General features: G+C 37.3%; 2 protein-coding genes and 1 pseudogene across 18 annotated transcripts in view; 1 reads left to right on the top strand and 2 right to left on the bottom strand.

The window, feature by feature from the left end:
• Positions 1 to 404, bottom strand: part of Fip1l1 (factor interacting with PAPOLA and CPSF1) — a 67,361-nt gene extending 66,957 nt beyond the window's left edge. For 10 of the 17 annotated variants that reach the window (XM_010640256.3, XM_010640257.3, XM_033758836.1 and 7 more), the window contains exon 1: positions 86 to 402. In XM_010640256.3, coding sequence (XP_010638558.1) covers positions 86 to 170 — 85 coding nt within the window. In that variant the 5' untranslated portion in view covers positions 171 to 402. Of the gene's footprint in view, positions 1 to 85 lie in introns of all 17 variants that reach the window. The other 7 variants (XM_033758835.1, XM_033758838.1, XM_010640258.3 and 4 more) reach the window with 3 other exon arrangements.
• Positions 405 to 8,224: 7,820 nt separating this feature from the next.
• Positions 8,225 to 20,650, top strand: part of Scfd2 (sec1 family domain containing 2) — a 419,781-nt gene continuing 407,355 nt past the window's right edge. The window contains exon 1 of the mRNA XM_010640292.3: positions 8,225 to 9,210. Within this exon, the coding sequence (XP_010638594.1) occupies positions 8,373 to 9,210 (838 nt within the window). The 5' untranslated portion in view covers positions 8,225 to 8,372. The remainder of the gene's footprint in view (positions 9,211 to 20,650) is intronic.
• Positions 10,251 to 10,579, bottom strand: LOC109118562 (annotated as a pseudogene).

Below are 20,650 nucleotides of genomic sequence, written 5' to 3'. Positions count from 1 at the left end.
GGTGAGTCAGGGATACTGGCCGTCTGCGGGGCGGGGGGTAAGGCCTGAGAAAATCCGAGAGAAACAGGGACAGGAAGTTCCGTACCGCCATATAGCCACTCTTCCTCCTCATCCCCTCCGGTCCCGCCGCTCAGCTCCGACACTAGGCGCTCGACCTCGCCGGCCGACATGGCCGCTCCGCGCACGGTTTAAAGACGGAGGTCAACAGCTCTTTCCAGCCTCTTCCCCGGGCTCCCTGGCCCGGGGCGCGAGCCCAGCAGTGAGCGAATCAATAAAACGCGAGACTCAAAACCAGGGAAGGCAGCAGCGGAGGAGGCAAAGACGAAGACTCAGGCACGGAACCGTCTGCGCACGCGTAGCAGCAATCAAGCCGCACGGCGCAGCGTCTCTAGGTGGCTTCCCTTCCGCCACGGCGGCCACCTGGGGCTGGTAGCGCATGCGCGGCACAGTTAGCCCCGCCCCCATGCTCCCCGCAGGCCTTTTGGCTTGGTTTTCTTGCTGAGGCGTCTGCTCCCCTCCCCCAGTCTCCTCTCTAATATCTTTATCGCTATTGCTACACCATTGTACCCTTCTGCCCTTGATGTTACTCTCCTTTTGGACCTCTTATACAGTATTTTCAAATCTTCCTAAACGCCTCACTCTTCACGTGCATACTTGATACAGAGACATTACCTGTTAAATAGAGAAAACATAATCAGTGTTGAGTTTCTTAAAAAATTAGTTTTAAAAGCCAACAAAGGCAAAAGTAAAATATGAGTAATACATTGCGCTTGCATTGAAAACGGATGCAGTTCAGGTTAAAGCCTGCTTTATCCATTACCTCTTTTCTGCTAGGAGTGCATTGTTCTGAAATTTTGTTTACTGTACCTGTCATATTTCGATAGGAGAACCAGAGGTTGAGGAGTCTTGACAGGTACAGTCCTCTTTGTATATTCTTGAAGCTTGCCATTTCTTTTCTTTTACGTTAAATCACCAGTGAAGATATTTTCGATTTTAGTGTATCAAACTTCATTATTTAGTAGTCCTTCAAAATTTCCATAGCACTCCTGTTATAAAGTAAATGTAGCTATTTCCCTAGTGACGTATACGTAGGTTGCTTTCAACTTTTCACTTTTGTGAAAAACAAAAACCCCTGTTTCAAGTTCCTTGTGACTTGCCGATTAGTTCAAAGTGTTTCTTCAAATTGTATGATAGCATGGTTAGTTTTTAAAAGATAATCTTAAATTTTCAGACCACATCTTCCAAGGAAAAGATGGCACAGGATGGGTCCAAACAGAGTTTCAAGTTTTCAATTATAACTAGTTAGATTTGTGATTGTGGGTGATCGACCTTTCTGTCTATGCTTCCGTTTACACAACTACAAAACGGGGAGTTGAGTTAGGTATCTCTTACATTCCTTTCCGTTTTAAAGTTTTCAAACAAAGTTTTCAACAGAAAAAGGGGGGGTCCACTTTAGTTGTACAAATAAATGAATAGATATTTTGTGCTCTCTAATGAATATTCTTCCATCTGTTTGACATTTATTGAATAGCTGCTCTGTCTTAAGAATTTGGAAAATACAGACATTAAGTAAAGCCTAGTCACTGTCTTTAAAGAGGTATCAATTCACTGAGAAAGATAGAAGGGTAGTAAACAACTGTCCTGCAGGGAAAATGTACATGCACTATAATTGAAACACAAAGTGTTTACATCCTACCAAACCACACTATCTCAAGTGATTTAAGCCATAGGATATTAATTCTCCTTACTTTTGAGCATGTCTCTTCATGCTATTCCCAGCTTCTTTGTCTGTTAAGAATAACCCCTTGAGAAAAGAAAAAAATGTGAGATAATGAAAAGATGAAAATAAAGTGTTTTTAGATGGGGAGGGGAGGAGCGGGTGAAGGGAGAGGGCAGGGACAAGGGGAAAAAATGAGAATCAAGACTTGTCATGTAGAGGTACAAGATCCCAACAATGAATGTAGCAGTACTGTATCCCTAAAATGTACCAATAAACTCAAAGCTGAAAAAAAAAGAATAACCCCTTGAGTTCTTCTAAATCTTGTTGAAGTATAACCACCTTTATAAAAATCTTTCTTGAACTCTTCAAGGTTAGCTAGATTCGGCAAGGAGCTGTTTCAAAAAGTCTTTCCTTTTGTGAAGCTTTCAGTCTAATGGAGTCAAACAACAATCATATAAATAGGGAATATATCATGTTGATAGAGATTATGAGGAAAGAAGCTACAAGGGGGCCAAGAACAAAGTGATGAAGCAGGTGGGGGTGAGGGTGCAATTTTATATCAACTAATCAGAGAAAGCCATTCTAATAAAATTATATATAAGAATAGAGGCCTGAATGGAGAGAGGAAGTAAGACTGGTGTGTTCTTGAGTAAATAGACTATCAGACAGAGGGATTAGGAGTTGCAAAGCTCCTGAGGCACCAAATGTTGCTGGAGTGGAGGGAGGGACAGAATGGCAATATGACGAATGCTATGGGTTGGATGAGAGGGACAGAGCTCCTTCTAGAACTTTTGCATTTATGGCATACATTTATCACACTGAGCAGTAATTATCTGAATATATATCTTAGATTTTTCACTTTTCATATATTCCCTTAAATAAGACATCTTGTGTATCTGTCCTTTACATTCCTTATGTGGAACATAACACCGAGGATGTCATCTTACCCTTTACTAAAAGAAATGGAATGAAGGTTTTACTTACTGGTTGAGACTACATAAAGCAATCCTTCTTAGTCTCATCTATTTATTTCTCTATTTATTATTCCAAGAATCTATAACAAATTTTGGTAGTTTCATGGAAGAGCCAGTTGTCTTTTGTTGAGGGGCTTCTATCTCCTTCCAGCCACCATCAAGGAGCTTGCCTTTCTATGTATTGCTAAAACAGGACTGCAGAATCATTGAAAAATAATTGCCATGTAAGAGTCATCTTCATGATGGAGGTACCATTTGAGTGAAGCTTTGAAAATAAAGCTTCCCACAAGTAGAGAAGCCCATAAATCACTATTAATGACTATTAAAAGCCTCTTTCTTCCTTGTTACCAGTAACGAATTCCTTGTCTAAATATACTCCCTTAGTTAATGCTGTCTTTATCTCCCTACTCATGAGAGGAAATTTCAAGGACAAATGCTTTGAAGATTTTATATACATCTCCTACTTCATGACTTATAACCATATCAAACTATAATACTACAGGCATTCTGATTTACTTATTTTCCATCTGTATTCTTTTTTGGGGGTGGTACCAGGGTTCGAACTTGGGACCTTAGGCATTCTGATTTACTTATTTTCCATCTGTATTCTTTTTTGGGGGTGGTACCAGGGACCTTGCATTTGGCAAGTGCATTCATTTTTGTAGTCTATTTGTCTTTAGTAAAATAATAATAACCATCTGTCTTTATCTATCTCTGTGGAGTACAGAAAGGAATGCCTAGTTAAAATGATTAAATGTTCATTAAAATAATGAGTTGTTCATGTAAGAAAGTGTCTTTTTTAGTTTCTCCTACACAGCAAGTAAATACTCATGAATGTCTGTTGCATGGATATAGCATTAGGCTTACTTGTGCTATTTTTTGTCAATTTTCAATATATTGCTTATATCTCAATATTCTGTAGTTTCCACATCAATAAATTGAAATATCAAATTAGTGTTTCATAGCGACTTCTTGGAAGGATACAATGAGGTTTGAAATGTTAAAGCATTGAGGCCAGAAAGTATTGTGTTCTGGGTTAGGCCTTTCCTTCTTTTAACAATCAGAACAATTTCACATGTATAGAGCATTCCTTCCTCCATGTACCTCACAGAGGAATCAAGAGCCATCTCCCTCTACATTTTAACACTAAATTTTATATTACTAGTTTTTTTCTGGAAAAATTGTTATAGCCTATGTACATCTGTACTATTATGTAAACTTTGCATGCCCTTTTATTTTATTTTTGGTACCAGGGCTTGAGCTTTTGACCTTGAGTTTGAGAGGCAGGCTGCATGCCCTTTTAAATGTGAGAACTTATAAAGTGCTTAGTGGATCCTTAAGCCAAGCACTGATCATGATTGCAGAGTACCTTAAAATAAGGTAAAGGAAAACATGCTTTTTTTATGAGGAATGGAAGCAATTTGCTGATTATTTTTCAGTACAGAAGCATAAATCTTTTTAAATAAGGTAGATGTGAGCATCTTCAGCAAACGATTTTAGAAGAAATTCATTTCACTGTAACATAAGATCTGAAAGCAAGAAAGGGCCTCTTCCTTGTTTTTTTTTGCTTTGTTTGTTTGTTTGTTTGTTTTTGTACCAGGGATCAAACTCAGGTCCTTGCTCTTGTGAGGGAGGTGGCAGAACCACTGAGCTAAATCCCCAGCCCTGTTTTCATTTCTGTCTACCCTGTATCCAAAGACAGTTCATCCTTTTCCATTACTCTTAATACCATCTATGTAATTGGGAACCAGTGACCCCCAAATTTGTATTTGCAATTTTAACTTGTTGATCTTAGGACATTGTATGACTCTCATGATTTACCAGATAACTCTCTCAGATGTTATATAGGCATTTCAAACTTCTGTCCAAAATGAAAGTTGTGAATTCTTCTCCCAAATCTGTACTGTCCCACTGCCATGCTCACTAGGCTTTCACATTTTAGTATCAATACCCATCATCCAATTAATTGTTTCAGCCCAACAAATAATCATTCTGAATCTTTTTTTCTCTTCATTGGTTCCTCTGTTACCTGTACAAATCTATTAGAAAAGCTTATTAGTTCTTTCTATAACAAATACACCCCCAAACTGTCTATGCCTTCTATTTCCACTACCACACTGCAATTCAAATACACAAAACCCTTTAATGATGCCTTACTGTTCCCCCCGACCCCGGTACCGGGGATTGAACTCGGGCCCTTGTGCTTGCAAGGCAGACAGTGGAACCACTGAGCCAAATCCCTGGCAATGCCTTACTCTTATATGTAAAATGAAAACCAAGCTTCCTGGCATGTGGCCTACAAACTCCTTCATGCTTTGGTAACCCGCCAAATTAGATGTGATTTTATAATTGTGGTGCACAACTTTTAGAAGACTTCTATATCACCTCATCATTAATCACTTTTTGCCAACTCTTTAGTGCCCTTCCCTCACATCTCTACTGCAGCCTGTGTTTCCCTCCCTTCCCCCAAAATTCTTGTGTTGAAACTGTATTCCCCAGTATGATGGTGTTTGAAACTACAGAAGTAATTTGGTTCTCCATAATGGGAGGGGGTCAGTGTCTTCATAAGAAGAGACAGGAGAGCTTTCTTCCCCTCTCTGCTTTTTGCAAAGGGAGGACACAGCTCAAAGATAGCTGACATCTGCAAACCAAGAAGACATTCCTCATCAGAGTTATTCCATCCCAGCACCCTTGATCTTGGACCTCCCAGCTGTTATGATTGTTATCTAAAATGTCCTCCAGAAGGCTCATTGTGTTGATGCATTGGGGCTTTTGAAGTTATTGGGTCACAAGGACTCTAGCTTCATTAGTAGATTAATCCATTGATGGGATCAAAATTTGATACCATTATTGGGAAGTGGTAGAAAAAGGAGAAGGGGCTTATTTGAAGGAGTGGATCATGGGGGTATGATGTTGGGAATCTAGTCCTTGGCCACTTCCTCTCTGACTCTTTCCTCTGTTTTCTGGCTGCCATGAGGTGAGCAGATCCATGCCTCACACACACTCTTCTAACCTAATGTTTCTGCCCGCCACAGACCTAAAGTACGGGAGCCAGGTAACCATGAACTGAAACCTCTAAAATTGTGAGCCAAAATAAATCTTTCCTCCTTTAAGTTGATTTTATCAGGTATTTTGTCACAGCAACAGAAAGCCAACTATCACATCAGGTGTCAAAACTGTGAGAAAATCTGTGCTGTTGAAACCATTTGGTACACAGTATTTTTCTTGTAATAGTCTGAATTATGACAACCTCTGTATTTCTTTCTAATTCCATAATGGCATGACTACCTTTGTTTCATTTTATGTATATGCCCAACAGTCTAGGTAGTTCATCAGAAAGGAACCGTGGTACTTAAGTGACAGAGTACAGGCTTAAGGTGTGTAAGATCTTGGTTTCAATTCTCTGAAAAGAAAGAAAAAACAAAGCAGAAAGATGTATCCACTTGTTCACTTAAAATGAAATCCAATCTCTCTCCAAGGACAGCACTTCTTATCTTTCTATACTGCAGAGTAACCATTATCTTTCAGTTTGTACCATGGAGCCCGGAGATAGTATTGCCATTTTCTTGGCTCTAATGGGCCACTACTAGTTGAGTAGAGAAAATCTTCCCCCAGCTCATACCATCCATATTAACCAACTCTACTCTTTCTTCATTTCCCCTCACTCATAGATGACATGGATATACAATCCACAGTCTTCCTTTTCTCTGCTATTAGGTACTATAACGAATGACTCACACCTACTTCTTTATCTCATAATTTTTTGGACCTTCTGGAGTCTAACTAGACAATACTCTTCATGATTCTCTTCATCTGAGCAGTCTACATTTGGGGCTATGCCTGGATCATATTATATCTGAGATCTGTCCCCTCCTATTGTGGTTCTAAAGAACATGTTCTAAAGTTTCATGTCTTCATTTAGGCTGCTGAATACTCCCTATCTTGTGCACCTGCCAAACACCTGATCTTCTTTGAAGGCCATTGTTCTGTACTTTGTGAAACTTCTTCTGACCACTTCCCCTTTTCTCAGTCAGATTTTTTCTCCTTTTATAACTGTTACACATTTTAAAAAATTTGTTGCTTTTGTGACATTTTCTTGCATTTATTTGTTCTATGTGTATTGGTCTTTTTATTACATTTCTTTTGAAAACATGGTTGTATCTTACATCACTTTATATCCTGAGTGCAAACACAATGTCTGGAGTATCATACATGTTCAATGAAAGTTGTTGAATGCATTACTATAGGAATATTAGTTGAAAATTCAACAAATCTTTATTGAATTCCTGCTATCATTTAGGTTTTGAGAATGCTGGGCCTCTAGTGTACTGTCTAGTAGAACAGTAAAGGGAAACCTGTCAAAAGTTACCTAATAACAAGGCACATACTAGGTATACTTTTCAACTGAGTGCTGTGTGTCAGGGCTTGAGGGAGGCAGATTAGTGTAGGTGCTGAGTTAGGAAAACATTTACTTGGAAGGTATAATAGGGAAAGATTATTGGGGGCCAGTAAGAATTTATCAGGAATAAATTCTTGGTGGATCAGATTGTGTAATTTACTACGGTATTACCCACTGCATATTTGGAGCTTGGCACAGAGAGTATATCTAGTAAGTGCTTAATAATTACTGGTTGAAAAATTGAACTTATGAACATTCTGCTCAACGTGTTGTTTTCAGTGTGTGGTTACATTTGGTTCCAGGCTAAGAATAGAGAAATTGAGGAATCATGAAAGATTTTGGTATCTTTCAAGGAGTCTGGTTTTGTCCTGTAGGCAACTGGTCTAAGTGAAACTTTTAAGCAGGAAAATAACAGATATAGCTTCGTTATTAGGAAGAAAATTGAATTGGAGCAGGAAGAGATGCAAAGCAAGAAGTGACAGGGGATCATTGCAATTGTTCTGATGAGCTATTTGTTGTGCCGAGGTGGCAGCAATAATACAGAGGAAGAAACAGATTGTAGGAATTTTCTTCCCTCCCTTTAAGTTTTTTGGTACATTTAAAGCAAACAATAGTTACATTTATCTTTGGGATCTTGTACCTTTACATGATATGTCTTGGTTCTTATTTTTTCCCCATACCCCTGCCCTCCCTTCACCCCCTTCACCAGATTCTAGTAGTTTTAAAGCAGATCAAGGTTCCAAAACGAGATGCTGGAGGAAAAAGATAGAGAAAGTTAAAATGAGGCCAGTATGTTTCTCTTTTTTTAATGTTCTTGTGAATAATGTATATTATTGCAGACTATAAACTGCAAAATATTACACAGCAATCCGTTATTATTATTTTCTCTGGCTACTCAGAGTTTAGATGGCGAAAGGGGATATACTTTCAGAGATTTGTTCATACCCAAGAAAGATATCACTCTTGAGATTAGATTTTATTGTTCTCAAGAATTCTCAGGTAGTAGGGAAATGTAGCCGGGATACAGAAAGGCTGACAAAGCGGTTCAGCCCCGCCCCTCGATCTTTTCAGGAAGCCTAAAGGTTTACAGACCCGCCCACTTCCTCAGCGCGCCCCCTTATTAACCAATCAGCTCTCCTTTACGTCATCACCGCGCGCGGTCTTCTTACGTAACCACGTGCACTGTGTTGACTGTCAAAGTCTGAGGGAACTTCCGGAAGTCGTGAGTTCAAATAGAAGTTCCTGTACCCGAGTTCCCGGTGTGTGCGAATCCCGAGCCATGAGCACCCCGGGCGTTCTGTCCTTTACGCTGCAAGGCTGGGAGCAGGTGCTGGCCAAAGTGAAACGGGCCTTGGTCTACCTAGATGCTGCCTGCGCGGAGAGCCTGCACTGGAGCTGCGGGTCCACACGTCTCATGGAGGCTGTGGGGGGTCCTGAGTGCCACCTACGGGAGTTCGAGCCCAATGCAGTTGTTGGCAATGTCGCACAGCCCAAGGCGGTGTTTGTATTGAGCTGCCTGCTGAAAGGCCGAACTGTGGAGACACTGCGAGACATCATCTGCCGCAGTCACTTCCAATATTGTGTAGTGGTCACTGCCTTGAGCCACGCTGTTCATCTAACGGCTAACCACGTGCCAGCGGCTGCAGCGGCTGAGCTGGATGGACAACAACCGGTGTTCGAGCAGCTGGAGGAGAAGCTGTGTGAGTGGATGGGCAACATGAACTACACGGCAGAGGTGCTGCATGTGCCACTGTTGCTCTCTCCTGTGGCTCCCTACCTTGCCTTGACTCCAGCCTTTGCTTCTCTTTTTCCACTGCTACCCCAGGATATACATCTTCTTAATAGTGCCCGACCAGACAAGAGAAGGCTGGGAAGCTTGGGTGAGGTGGATTCCACTGCGCTGACCCCAGAGCTGATGCTGCAGATAAGGTGCCTGGTGTCAGGCCTCAGTTCTTTGTGTGAGCATCTGGGGGTTCGGGAGGAATGTTTTGCTGTGGGTGCACTCAGTCGGGTCATCGCTGCAGATCTGGCCAATTATGCCCCTGCCAAGAACAGGAGGAAGACTGCTATGGGCAGGGCATCTATTGTCTTTGTGGATAGAACTCTGGATCTCACAGGTAAGTGGCATTGCCAGAGTTCTTCATAATCATTGGACAGGGTGCTTGGACTTTCACTGATTCAGCATATATTTATTGGCCTCTTGCTGTATCTCAAATTGGAGATAAAAGATGACCTAGATAGATATAGTTCCTAGTCATACAGCATTTGAACTTTAGTTTAGAGGAGGTATATAGACAGGCAAATCAGTAATTACAAATAATTTGTTAAATACTGTAGCAAGTAATTATGTATTCAATGTGCGTTGCCTTGTTAAAACAACTGCATTTAGTTCAGAAGAATGGAAAATGGAATTATGCTTACATAGAGAACTGTACACTTGGAAACTTTTTAAAAATTTGCAGGTGCCTGTATTTACAATAATTTTTCCTAAGTGATCTTGAACCTGCTTCACCCTCCCAGAATGCTGCCACTATGCCCACCATGCTTTGCTTTCTTTCTTTCTTTCTGGAATAAATTGTAAAGTTTTAAATTGGAAAACACATATAAAACTTGGAATAAATTTGAGGCAAACTGTACCATAAGCAGATTTTCTTTAAGTGGCCGAACAAAGTTTAAAAGGCAAAAGACAATAAAATAAAATGTTTCTGGTACAAGACCAACAGTGCAAAAAAAGGCATATGAGTACCCAGATGATGTACCTATTTTGCAATAGTCCAACTTTTATATACATATTGTTTACTGTCCATGGTCTGTGTAGAGTTACAACTCCACATTTCAACAACATGCTAAGAATTCCTATAGAAAACTACTTTTAGAAAGGCATAACCCAGATGTTCCTTCTTTTGATCAACTCCATCTAAGTTTAGGTATGCTTGTATCCAGTGTAAGCCAACATGTTACCATCAGTTTTCAAAAATAAGGTTTGAGGGCAATGACAGCAACATAAGGAAAGAAAACATAAAGGAATGAAGTCCTAATACATTCAGTCCCTATGAGTATTTATTTGACAGCAGAGGAAAACCTTTTACAGATAAGTTACAAACAAAAGGCAAATAAACATTTTGTAGAAGAAATCTAACACTTTCAATACAAGTCTTCACTTTGCTGCCATCATTTGTACAAACTCTTCACAGTTTACTTGACCATCGATCTCTGCTTTCCTGATCATTTCATCAACCATTTCTTCTGTTAATTTCTCTCCAAGGTTTGTCATCATATGGCAAAGCTCTGCTGCACTAATATAACCTTTGTTACCTTGTCAAACACACAGAGTGCTTCTCTAATTTCTTCTTCACTGTAGGTGTCTTTCATTTTTCTTGCCACCACTGTCAGAATTTAGGAAATCACTTGTACCTTTACCATCAGCATCCTCTTCTTTAATCATGTCCTATAACTGCTTCTGGAATTCTGTCCAAGAGACCTCATTATGGTAATCAGTTCCTTGGTTGTTACTTTTCTTTGAATTCTGCAGTCTGCTCTTTGGCCACACTGCAAGCGCCAACGGTTTCTGAGACATAAACACAACTGCTCAGGTTGCTCTCTCCACTTGGACTAATTCGCCATAGCTTCTTTATGTCTTTGGTATTGAGTCCTTGTAAATTCCTTTTTTTCTACATATAGAACAACAACAACAACAACAACAACAACAACAAAATAAGCATAGCTTCTTCCCTCTAAAAGTTTTTTGTTTTATTTTGTTTTGGGGATTGAATTCAAGTCGTTATGAGGCAGGCGGCAGAACCACTGAGCTAAATCCCCTGCCCTTCCCTCTAAAAGTTTACAACATAAAGAGGTGAAGAAAAGCTTAAAAATAAGCACTCACAGAGTTGCCATTCAGCAGCAATCATTTCATACTTTCTTCTGAAGCCTCCAGATCTCCTTCCCCAGACTCATCCTCAGCTCTCTTGCTTTTAGTATTACTGAGAAAGTAGAAATTATCAGAAAATTTCATACCTTTCCATTATGAAATCTATTACCAAATCTGTGTTGGTGCTTATACATATTCTTCTTTCTGTCCTTCAGTATAAAAAGAAATATAATGTACCTGCTGCTCCCTAACCCTAACTTTTTATCTATGCAGACTGGATCTTTTCCCATTTTGCTTCTTTTATAGATTTACCTTTTTAATTTCGGTTGTGGAGAGCTGTAAACCTCTCATAGATTTACCTTTGTCAATTACAGTTATCTAGGTTATCATTTTTTCATTTTCTCTAAATTTTCATCATTGATATATAAACAGGATAGAGCATCTCCTTTTTTATTCGTACATAATTTTTTGTAGTGCATAATGATTACATTCATCATGGGAAGTTGGTACATGTACATGATGTTTTTAAAATCTTTTCTTTTCTTTCTTTCTTTTTTTTTGGTACCAGGGATCGAACTTGGGACCTTGTGCTTGTGAGGCAGGCAGTGGAACCACTGAGCTAAATCCCTGGCCCCCTTCTTTTTTAATATTTAGATATTTGATCCATTTTGATTTTAGGTTAGTGCGTAGTGAGATGTATGGACCCAGGCTCATTCTTTTGCTTGTGGATAGCCAGTTTTACCAGCACTGTTTGTTAACAGGGCTATTTTTCCTCCAGCAAAAGTATTTGATCCTTTGTCAAAGGTAAGGTAGCTGAATGTTATGACTTGTGTTTAGGTATACCCCAAAGCCTTAAGTGATCTTAGCGTGGGGCTTTGATTCATGGTGCAATACTAGGCCCAAGGACACTAGGATTAAGGGTGTGAGTGCTACTCCTGCTAAGTAATCTGAATAAGAAAAAGGGGCAGAAAACTACTGTTAAGGTCCTTAGTTGCCTTTGCTACCTTGGGTGTTACTCCTCTGCCATGCCTGTCTGCCATCCACCTTGCCTTGGAGCCAGCTGATTATGGATTGAAACTTCTGCAAATTGTGAGATAAATAAACTCTGTCCCCTTTAATCCTGGGTGTTGGGTATTTTGTCTTAGCAATGTGAGAAAAGTAATTAATACATTGAGTATGAATAGAGTTGTTTCTGCATCCTCTTTTCTGCTAACATTGATCTACAAATTTGTGTGTGTTTCTTTTTCTTTCTTTTTTTTTTTCCTCATTGAGTTTATTGGTACATTTTAGATATACAGTGCAGTTACATTCATTATTGGGATCTTGTACCTTTACATGACAGATCTTGGTTCTCATTTTTTCCTTCTTGTTTTTGACAATACCATACTGTTTTGTATCACTGTTTTTAGTATAAATTGAAATCGGGGATTGTGATGCCTCCTTCCTTACCCTTGTTGCCCAGAATTGCTTTAGCTATTCTAGATCTTTTTTGGTTCCATACATTTTAGGACTGTTTATTCTAGTTCTGTGAGGAATGCTATTGAGATTTTGGTAGGGATAGCATTAAATCTTTATAATAGTTTAGGATGTATATCCACTTGGGCTATATTGGTTCTGGATATCTGGGAATAGGGGATTTCTTTCCATTTTTTGATATCCTCTTTGATTTCCTGTTTTCAGGATGCTGTAGGTTTCACCTCTTTATTTTTGTTAATCTTCTTATGTAATTAATTTTTCTTGGTATTATTGTGAACGGCATTTTTTCTAATTTCTCTCTCAGTGGGTTTATCATTTAGTATACAGAAGTGCTATTGGTTTTTTTATGTTGATTTTATTTCTACATTACTGAATTTGGTTATTAACCACTTAACTGTTTACCCTGAGTGTCACTTGGGCATCATGTTTGTTTACATATTGACTATCATGAGAATCACTTGGGCAGGTGTCTTTTCAACCAGTTGATAAAAATGTCGTTTTAATATTTTCTGTTATATTATAAAATTAATGAAAAATGGGTAATTTTTTATCATTCTGTATTTAAAAAGTTGGACTGGTAATTTGCTATTTGTAAGAGTCTTTTGCTGGATTTTGTGGGATGTAGATCAATGTCATTTGCATATAATGGTAGTTTGACTTTTTTCTATATTTACCCATTTTCTCTCTTTTTTTATCTAATTGTTCTTACTCATGTTTTGAGTATTGTGTTGAACGGGAGTGGTGATATTGGACATCCTTTTCTTATTCCTGAGTTTAGAAGGAAAGCTTTCAGCTTCTCTTCATTTAGGATGATGTTGACAGTAAATTTGGCTCAATGACTTTTATCAGATTGAGATATATCTATTATATATCAGATTGAGATTATATCTATTTTCTTCAATGCTTTTGTTATGGAAAGATACTGAATTCTGTCAAAGGCTTTTTCTGTATCTATTGATCATGCGATTTTTGTCCTGTTTGTATGTTGTATTACATTTATATTTATTAATTTGTGTATGTTGAACCATCCTTTCATCCCTGGGATGAATCCTACTCAGTCATATTGTATAATGATTTTGAGGATTTGTTGCATTCTCTTTGTCAGTACCTTGTTGAGGATATTTGCATCTATCTTCAGTCAAGAAATTGGTCTGTAGTTATCTCTTTTGGTTGGATCCTTTTCTGGTTTGGGAATCAGGATAATGGTAGTTTTTACTAATGACTTTAAAGATGCACTTTCCCTTTCAATTTGATTAAAAACCTTGAGGAGTATTGATCTTAGAACTCCTCAGAAATTTTTGAAGGATTTAGCTAGCAGTGAAATCACTCAGTCTTGGGCTTTTCTTAGTAGATTTTTTTTATTACTGCTTCAATTTCCTTGTCTGTTGGATTATTTGGGTTTTTAAATCATTTTGGTTCAGCTTTGATATTCATATTATTTAAAATTTATTTATTTTTCTGAATTCTTTGACTTATTGGCATACAGGTCTATGAAGTAGTTGTTACTGGTTTTTTTTTTGTTGTTGTTGTTCATTAGATTTTTTTTTAGCTTTTTATATACCACTAGAAATAACTACCTCTTTTTTTTTTTTTTTTTTTTTTTTTTTTTTGCAGTACCAGGGATTGAACTCAGGATCTGTGCTTGTAAGGCAGGTGTGGTGCCACTGAGCTAAATCCTTTGCCCAGTTGTTAATATTTTTGATTTAAAATAATATTGGCATTAAATTTATTGGTACACTTTAGGTATACATTATGATTACATTCATCATTGAGAATTTGTACCTGTACAGGATATATCTTGGTTCTTATTTTTTTCCCATTCCCCTTCCCTCCCTTAACCCTTCACCCCACCCTGTTTATAAAAGCTTTATTTCCATTTTTAACTTCTCTCAGTTTTCTTCCCTTCTTTCCTCTTCTCTGCCCCCCGTCCCTAGGTGCCTTTCCCCTTTGAACATTTTCTTCTATTTCACAAAATCTGCTATACATTTTGGTCCTCATTTACACTTTCAGTTTCTCAAACCAGAGAAACAATTTGGTATTTACACATGTGTGTTTTATTTATTTCACTCAAGAGTACGGTCTCAAGGTGCAATCCATTTAACTATAAATGTCTATAGTTTATCTTTCTTTATGGGTGAATAGTACTCCATTTTATTTTTATTCTTTTTTTTTTTTTGTATTGGTACCGGGAATCAAACTGGGGTACTTGTGCTTGTGAGGCAGGTGGCAGAACCACTCCATTTTATTTTTAAAAATCCCACATCTTTTTTTTTGTGGTTTCAGAAAACATTTATTTTTCTTTTCAATTGGTTTTAACAAAAATTTATTGAGTACAATTCATTTAGGATATTTAAAAGAGACAATTAAATGTCAATTTAGTCATGATAATATATATTTATTCTGTAATTTCTGAGGTCCATGTGCTGTGTCAGGCTCTGAAAGTCATAAAGGGATGAGCCACTATTTTTGTCTTCAAAGGATTAAACTTTCAGGGAGGAATCAGTTACAATAATGTAAAATAATTCTGTGGCAGAGGTATTCTCAGACTACTTTTAGAAAAATAGAAATTATCCACACCTCTAGTTATTTTGCTTGTCTGAGCTTTTTGCTTAATATATTTATTTATTTTTATTACTTTGTTTTTTTTCCCATTAAGTTTATTGGTGCATTTAGGTATACAATACAGTTATGTTCATCAATAGGATCTTGTACCTTACATGATGTACCTTCTTTTTTTTTTTTAGTACTGGGATGGAACTTGGGATCTTGTGCTTGCAAAGCAGGCGGCAGAACCACTGAGCTAAATCCCCGGCTCTTACATGATGTATCTTGATTCTTATTTTTTCCCCATTCCCCTGCCTTCCCTTCACCCTTTCCATCCTTCCCTATTTACAAAATCTTTGTTTCTATATTTTTCCTTTTTCTCATATTTTTTCTTTTCCCTTCTTTCCTTTCCCATTCCCCTTCCACTTCCCCTACTCCTTTAGACATTTTCTTCTTATTTCACAATATCAATTATACATTTTGATCCTTATTTACATTTTTAGTTTTTCACTCAAGAGAAACTATTCGGTATTTACAACTTGTGTGTCCTATTTATTTCACTTAAGCGTATGATGCAAATGTGCATCCACTTAGCTATAAATGTCTCTAGTTTTTCATTCTTTATGGCTGAATAGTACTATATATAAAACAACCCACATCTTCTTTATCCAGTCTCCAGTTGATGGGCAATTGGGCTGTTTCCAAGTTTTAGCTATTACAAACTGTGCCTCTGTAAACATGGATGTGCATATATCACTATGGTATGATTATTTTAATTCTTTTGGGAAGATACCCAGCAGAGGAATAGTTGGGTCAAATGGAACCTCTACTCCTAGTTCTTTGAGGTATCCCCATATTGATTTCCACAGTGATTGCCACAGTCTGCACTCTTACCAACAATGAAGAAGGCTACCTTTTCCCCAACAACCCTGCCAGCATTTGTTATTGGTTGATTTCTCTCTCTCTCTCTCTCTCCCTCTCTCTCTCTCTCTCTTTCGCTCACTTTCTTTCTTTTTGGTACTGGAGGTCTCTCTCTCTCTCTCTCTCTCTCTCTCTCTCTCTCTTTCGCTCACTTTCTTTATTTTTGGTACTGGAGGTCCAATTTGGGCCCTTGTGCTTGTGAAGCATGTGGCAGAACCACTGAGCTAAATCCCTGGCCCTGTTATTGGTTAATCTCTTTTTCTTTTCTTTTCTTTCTTTCTTTCTTTTTTGTGGTACTGGAGGTTGAATTTGGGCCCTTGTGCTTGTGAAGCAGGTGGCAGCACCATTGAGCTAAATCCCTGGCCCTGGTTAATTTCTTGATAGCAAGCATTCTTTTTCGGGTGAGGTGGAATCTCAGTGTTGTTTTTATCTGCATCTCTCGAATGATCAGTGATGTTGAACATTTTTTCATATGATTATTTGCTGCTTTTACTTCTTTGTCTGAGAAATGTATGTTCATTTCAGATGCCCATTTTTGAATTGGGTCTTTATATTTGAGGGGGTCTGATTTTTTTGAGATCTTTATGTATTCTAGGTAGTAGACTTTTGTCTGAGGAACAGCTGGTAAAAATTTTTTCCCACATTGTAGGCTGTATCTTAGCTCTGTTGGTTGCTTCTCTTGCAGTGTAGAAGCTTTTTCTCTCCATTTTTTTTTTTTTTGGTTATTTTGAGACAGGGTCTCACTATGTAATTGAGACTGACCTGAAACTATGTAGCCCAGGCTGGTCTCCAATTTGCAGTGATCCTCCTGCCTCACCTCTCAAGTGCTGGGATTACAGGCGTATCCTGCCATGCCCAGCTTAATTCTTTTTTCTTTTTTTTATTTTTAGGTACCAGGGATAGAACTCAGGTCCTTACGCTTGCGAGGCAGGCAGTGGAACCACTGAGCTAAATCCCTGGTGCTAGTTCCCATGCTATGGAAGATTTGTTCATGAAGTCTTTCCCTATGCCAATGTCTTAAAGAGTTCTACCTAATTTATCTTCCAGCAAGTTTAGTGTTTCTGTTTTAGTCTTTAGATAATCCATTTTGATTTTCGTTTGGTGAATGGTGAAAGATAGGGGTCTAGTTTTAATCTTTGCAGGTTGAAATCCAATTTTTCCAACACCATTTATTAAAGAGGCTATCTTTCCTCCAGTGAGAATGGTTGGCTCCTTTGTCAAAGATGAGGTAGCTGAGCATGTCTGGAGTTGTTTTTGTATCTTCTAATCTATTCCTCTGATCCTTCAGCCTGTTTCTTTGCTAGTACCATGCTCTTTTTATCACAGTGCCTTTGTAGTATAATTTCAAGTCGGGGATTGTGATACTCCCTGCCATGTCTCTGTTGCCTAGAATTGCTTTTGCTATTCTTGGTCTCTTCTGGTTCCAAATGAATTTTTAGATTGTTTTCTCTAGTTCTGTGAAATATACTGTTGGGATTTCAGTTAGGTTTACATTGAATCTGTGTAGCAGTTTTGGAAGTGTGGCCATTTTCACTATATAGGTTCTTCCTATCCAGGATAAACCCACACCTTCTTTATCTAATCACAAGTTGATGGGCATTTGGGCTGTTTCCAAGATTTAGCTATTATAAACTCTGCAGCTATAACCATAGGGGTACATATATTGCTATGGTATGATGCTTTTAATCTTTTTAGGAAGATACCAAGAAGGGCAATAGCTGGATCAAATCGAACCTCTGGTTTTAGTTTTTTTGAGGAATCTCTACACTACTTTCCACAGTGTTTGCACTAGTCTGTACTCCCAGTAACAGTGGAGAAGGGTTTCCTTTTTTCCACAGCCTTACTGTTATTTGTTACTGTTTGATTTCTTGATAGCAGCCGTTCTTTTTGGAGTGAAATAGAGTCTCACTGTTGTTTTCATTTGCATCTCATAAATGATGAGTATTTTTTCATATGTTTATTTGCTGTTTATACTTCTTGATCTGAGAAATGTCTATTCATTTTTAGAAACTTAGTGGGTTGCAAAATAATCAGGATTTAAATATTATTAAGTGGATAATAGCACAGCTGAGGGGAATGGAACAGCATGTATGTTAACACAGGATATAAAGTGAGACCCATGTTGATTTTTAATATAAAAAGATATATCTTAACCTAAACATGATGATGCTAATCCAAGGATTCTGCAGTTTTTGGGAGCTTTATATGCTCTTCTTGAAAGTACTATGTTAGTTAAAGATAATTGCCTGGTATAAAATGAGAATTTAAAAATTATCTCAACAAAGTGATATTTTAAACTTTTATATAATCATAATACTTCTATAGAATATTGTGATAGGTATGCTTAACAAGATTCATTTGGATGGGGGAAATATTTCATGGTGGAGAGAAGGTCACAGCAAAGTAGGAAAAGAGCAATAGTGAAAATTGGGGGATGTGATGGAAGAATAGTAGTGCCAAGACATAAGAATAGAGATGGAACTGAAGAACTGGGGATTTAGCTCAGTGGCACCGTGCCTACCTTGCAAGTGCAAGGTCCCAAGCTCAACCCCCAGTACTGCAAAAAGAAAAAAAAAAAGATGGAGCTGAAGCCGGGGGGGGAGGAAATGTGTGTGTGTGTGTATTATGTAATAATATAAATATTATATAAAATATTATAATATATAATATAAAATATATATGGCAGTAGGTTTGGCATAAATGGCTTTGATCTGATTAATAAAATTTCCTTCTATATCTATTTGCTTCAGAATTTTTATCATGAATAGATGTTTGATTTTTTCAAACTTCTGCATAAATTGAGATGATTGTATAATTATTGTCCTTGCTTTTGTTCATGTGTAGTGTGTTACATTTACTGATTATAATATAAAATATATATGGCAGTAGGTTTGGCATAAATGGCTTTGATCTGATTAATAAAATTTCCTTCTATATCTATTTGCTTCAGAATTTTTATCATGAATAGATGTTTGATTTTTTCAAACTTCTGCATAAATTGAGATGATTGTATAATTATTGTCCTTGCTTTTGTTCATGTGTAGTGTGTTACATTTACTGATTTGCAATGTTGAACCATCTCTGCATTACTGGAATGAGTCCTACTTGTCATAATATATGATCTTTTTTATGATTTTCTACATTGTTTTCCAGTATCTTATTGGGAATTTTGGCACCAATGTTCATCAAACAGATTGGCTAGTAGTTCTTTTTGTTTTTTTTTTTGTTTTTTTTTTCTGGTTTTGGAACCAGGGTAATGCTTGCTTCAAGTAATGACTTTGGGAGTGTTCTTTCCTTGTGATCTGATTAAAGTTTCAGAAGTATTGACATTACATCTTCTCTAAAGTTCTTGTAAAATTTGGCAGCGAATCTGTTGGGACATGGACTTTTCTTAGTTGGTACTTTTTTAGTCTCTTTGAGTGATATTGTATTATTCAGAACTTTTATATTGTCTTTGTTGATGTTTAGTAGTTTAAATGTATTTAGGAATCTATGTACTTCTTCTGAATTTTCCATTTTATTAGAGTACTGGTTCTCAAAATAGTTACCAGTTATCTTGATTTTGTTAGGATCCATTGTGATTTTTGCCTTTTTTCATTTCTAATTACATGGACTTGGGACTTCTGTTGGTAAGATTGACTAAAGGTTTGCCTATTTTGTTTATTTTTTCAAAGAACCAGCTCTTTGATTCATTCATTCCTCATATTGTTTTTTTAGTCTCGGTGTCATTACTTTCTGCTCTGATTGTTATAATTTCCTTCCTTACACTAGCTTTGGGTTTGGGTTTTTCTTGTTCTTCTACGTGCATGATTGGATTATTTGGGCTTGCTGTATTTTTCTGATGTGGCCATTCACTGCTATATACTTCCCTCAGAGGACTGCTTCATTGTGTTCCAGAAGTTCTGATATGTTGTACTGTCATTATTTGATTGTATGTGTTGTCTAATTTCTTCCTTAATTTTACTTGTTATCCATGGATTATTCTAGAGGGTATTGTTTCATATTTATGTTTTATATTTTTTATGGTTTCTTTTGCCATTGATTTCTAGTTTCATCGCAATATGATGTGATAACATGTATGGGATAATTTGGATTCTTTTGCGTTTACTTAAGCATGTTTTATGGGCTAATATGTGGTTTATTTTAGACAAAGTCTCATGTACTGCTAAGAAGAGTGTGAAAACTGTTGGTTTTGGCTAGAACTCTGTTATGTCTATTAAGTCAATTTAAAGATTTTATTTTTCTGATATTTCTGATATTTTCTTTTCATTGATTTTTTTTGTCTAATTGATCTATTTGTGACAATGAGGAGATGCCCCTTTATTACAATCGTATTGGTGTTAGTCTGATTTTTCATGTCCATTAGTGTTTGTTATATGAAGTTGGGTGTGCTGGTGACTGGTATATATGTGTTTATAATTGCTATCTCTTCCTGTTGAATTTTCTCTTTACCAATGTTTAGTGAACTTCTTGGTCTCTTTTGATCAGTTCACTTTTTCTGAAATTAATATAGCAACTCCTTTTTTGGAGTTCCTGTTGCATGGAATATTGTTTTTTGGTTTTTGAGACAAGGTCTCACTGTGTAGTTGAGACTGATCTGGAAATCACTATGTAGCCCAGGCTGGACTCGAACTCACAGCAATCCTCCTGCTTCAGCCTCCTTTGATTTTTTAATCCATGTGTTTCTTTTTAAGTTAAATATGTTTCTTATGTATTGCATATTGTTTAATTTTGTTTCTTTTTTTTTT

The sequence above is a fragment of the Fukomys damarensis genome, unplaced genomic scaffold (assembly GCF_012274545.1).
Source record: "Fukomys damarensis isolate Sample0158 unplaced genomic scaffold, DMR_v1.0_HiC HiC_scaffold_35, whole genome shotgun sequence".
In the NCBI taxonomy this organism is placed as follows: Eukaryota; Metazoa; Chordata; class Mammalia; order Rodentia; family Bathyergidae; genus Fukomys; species Fukomys damarensis.
This window is presented reverse-complemented; position numbering and strand designations above follow the sequence as displayed.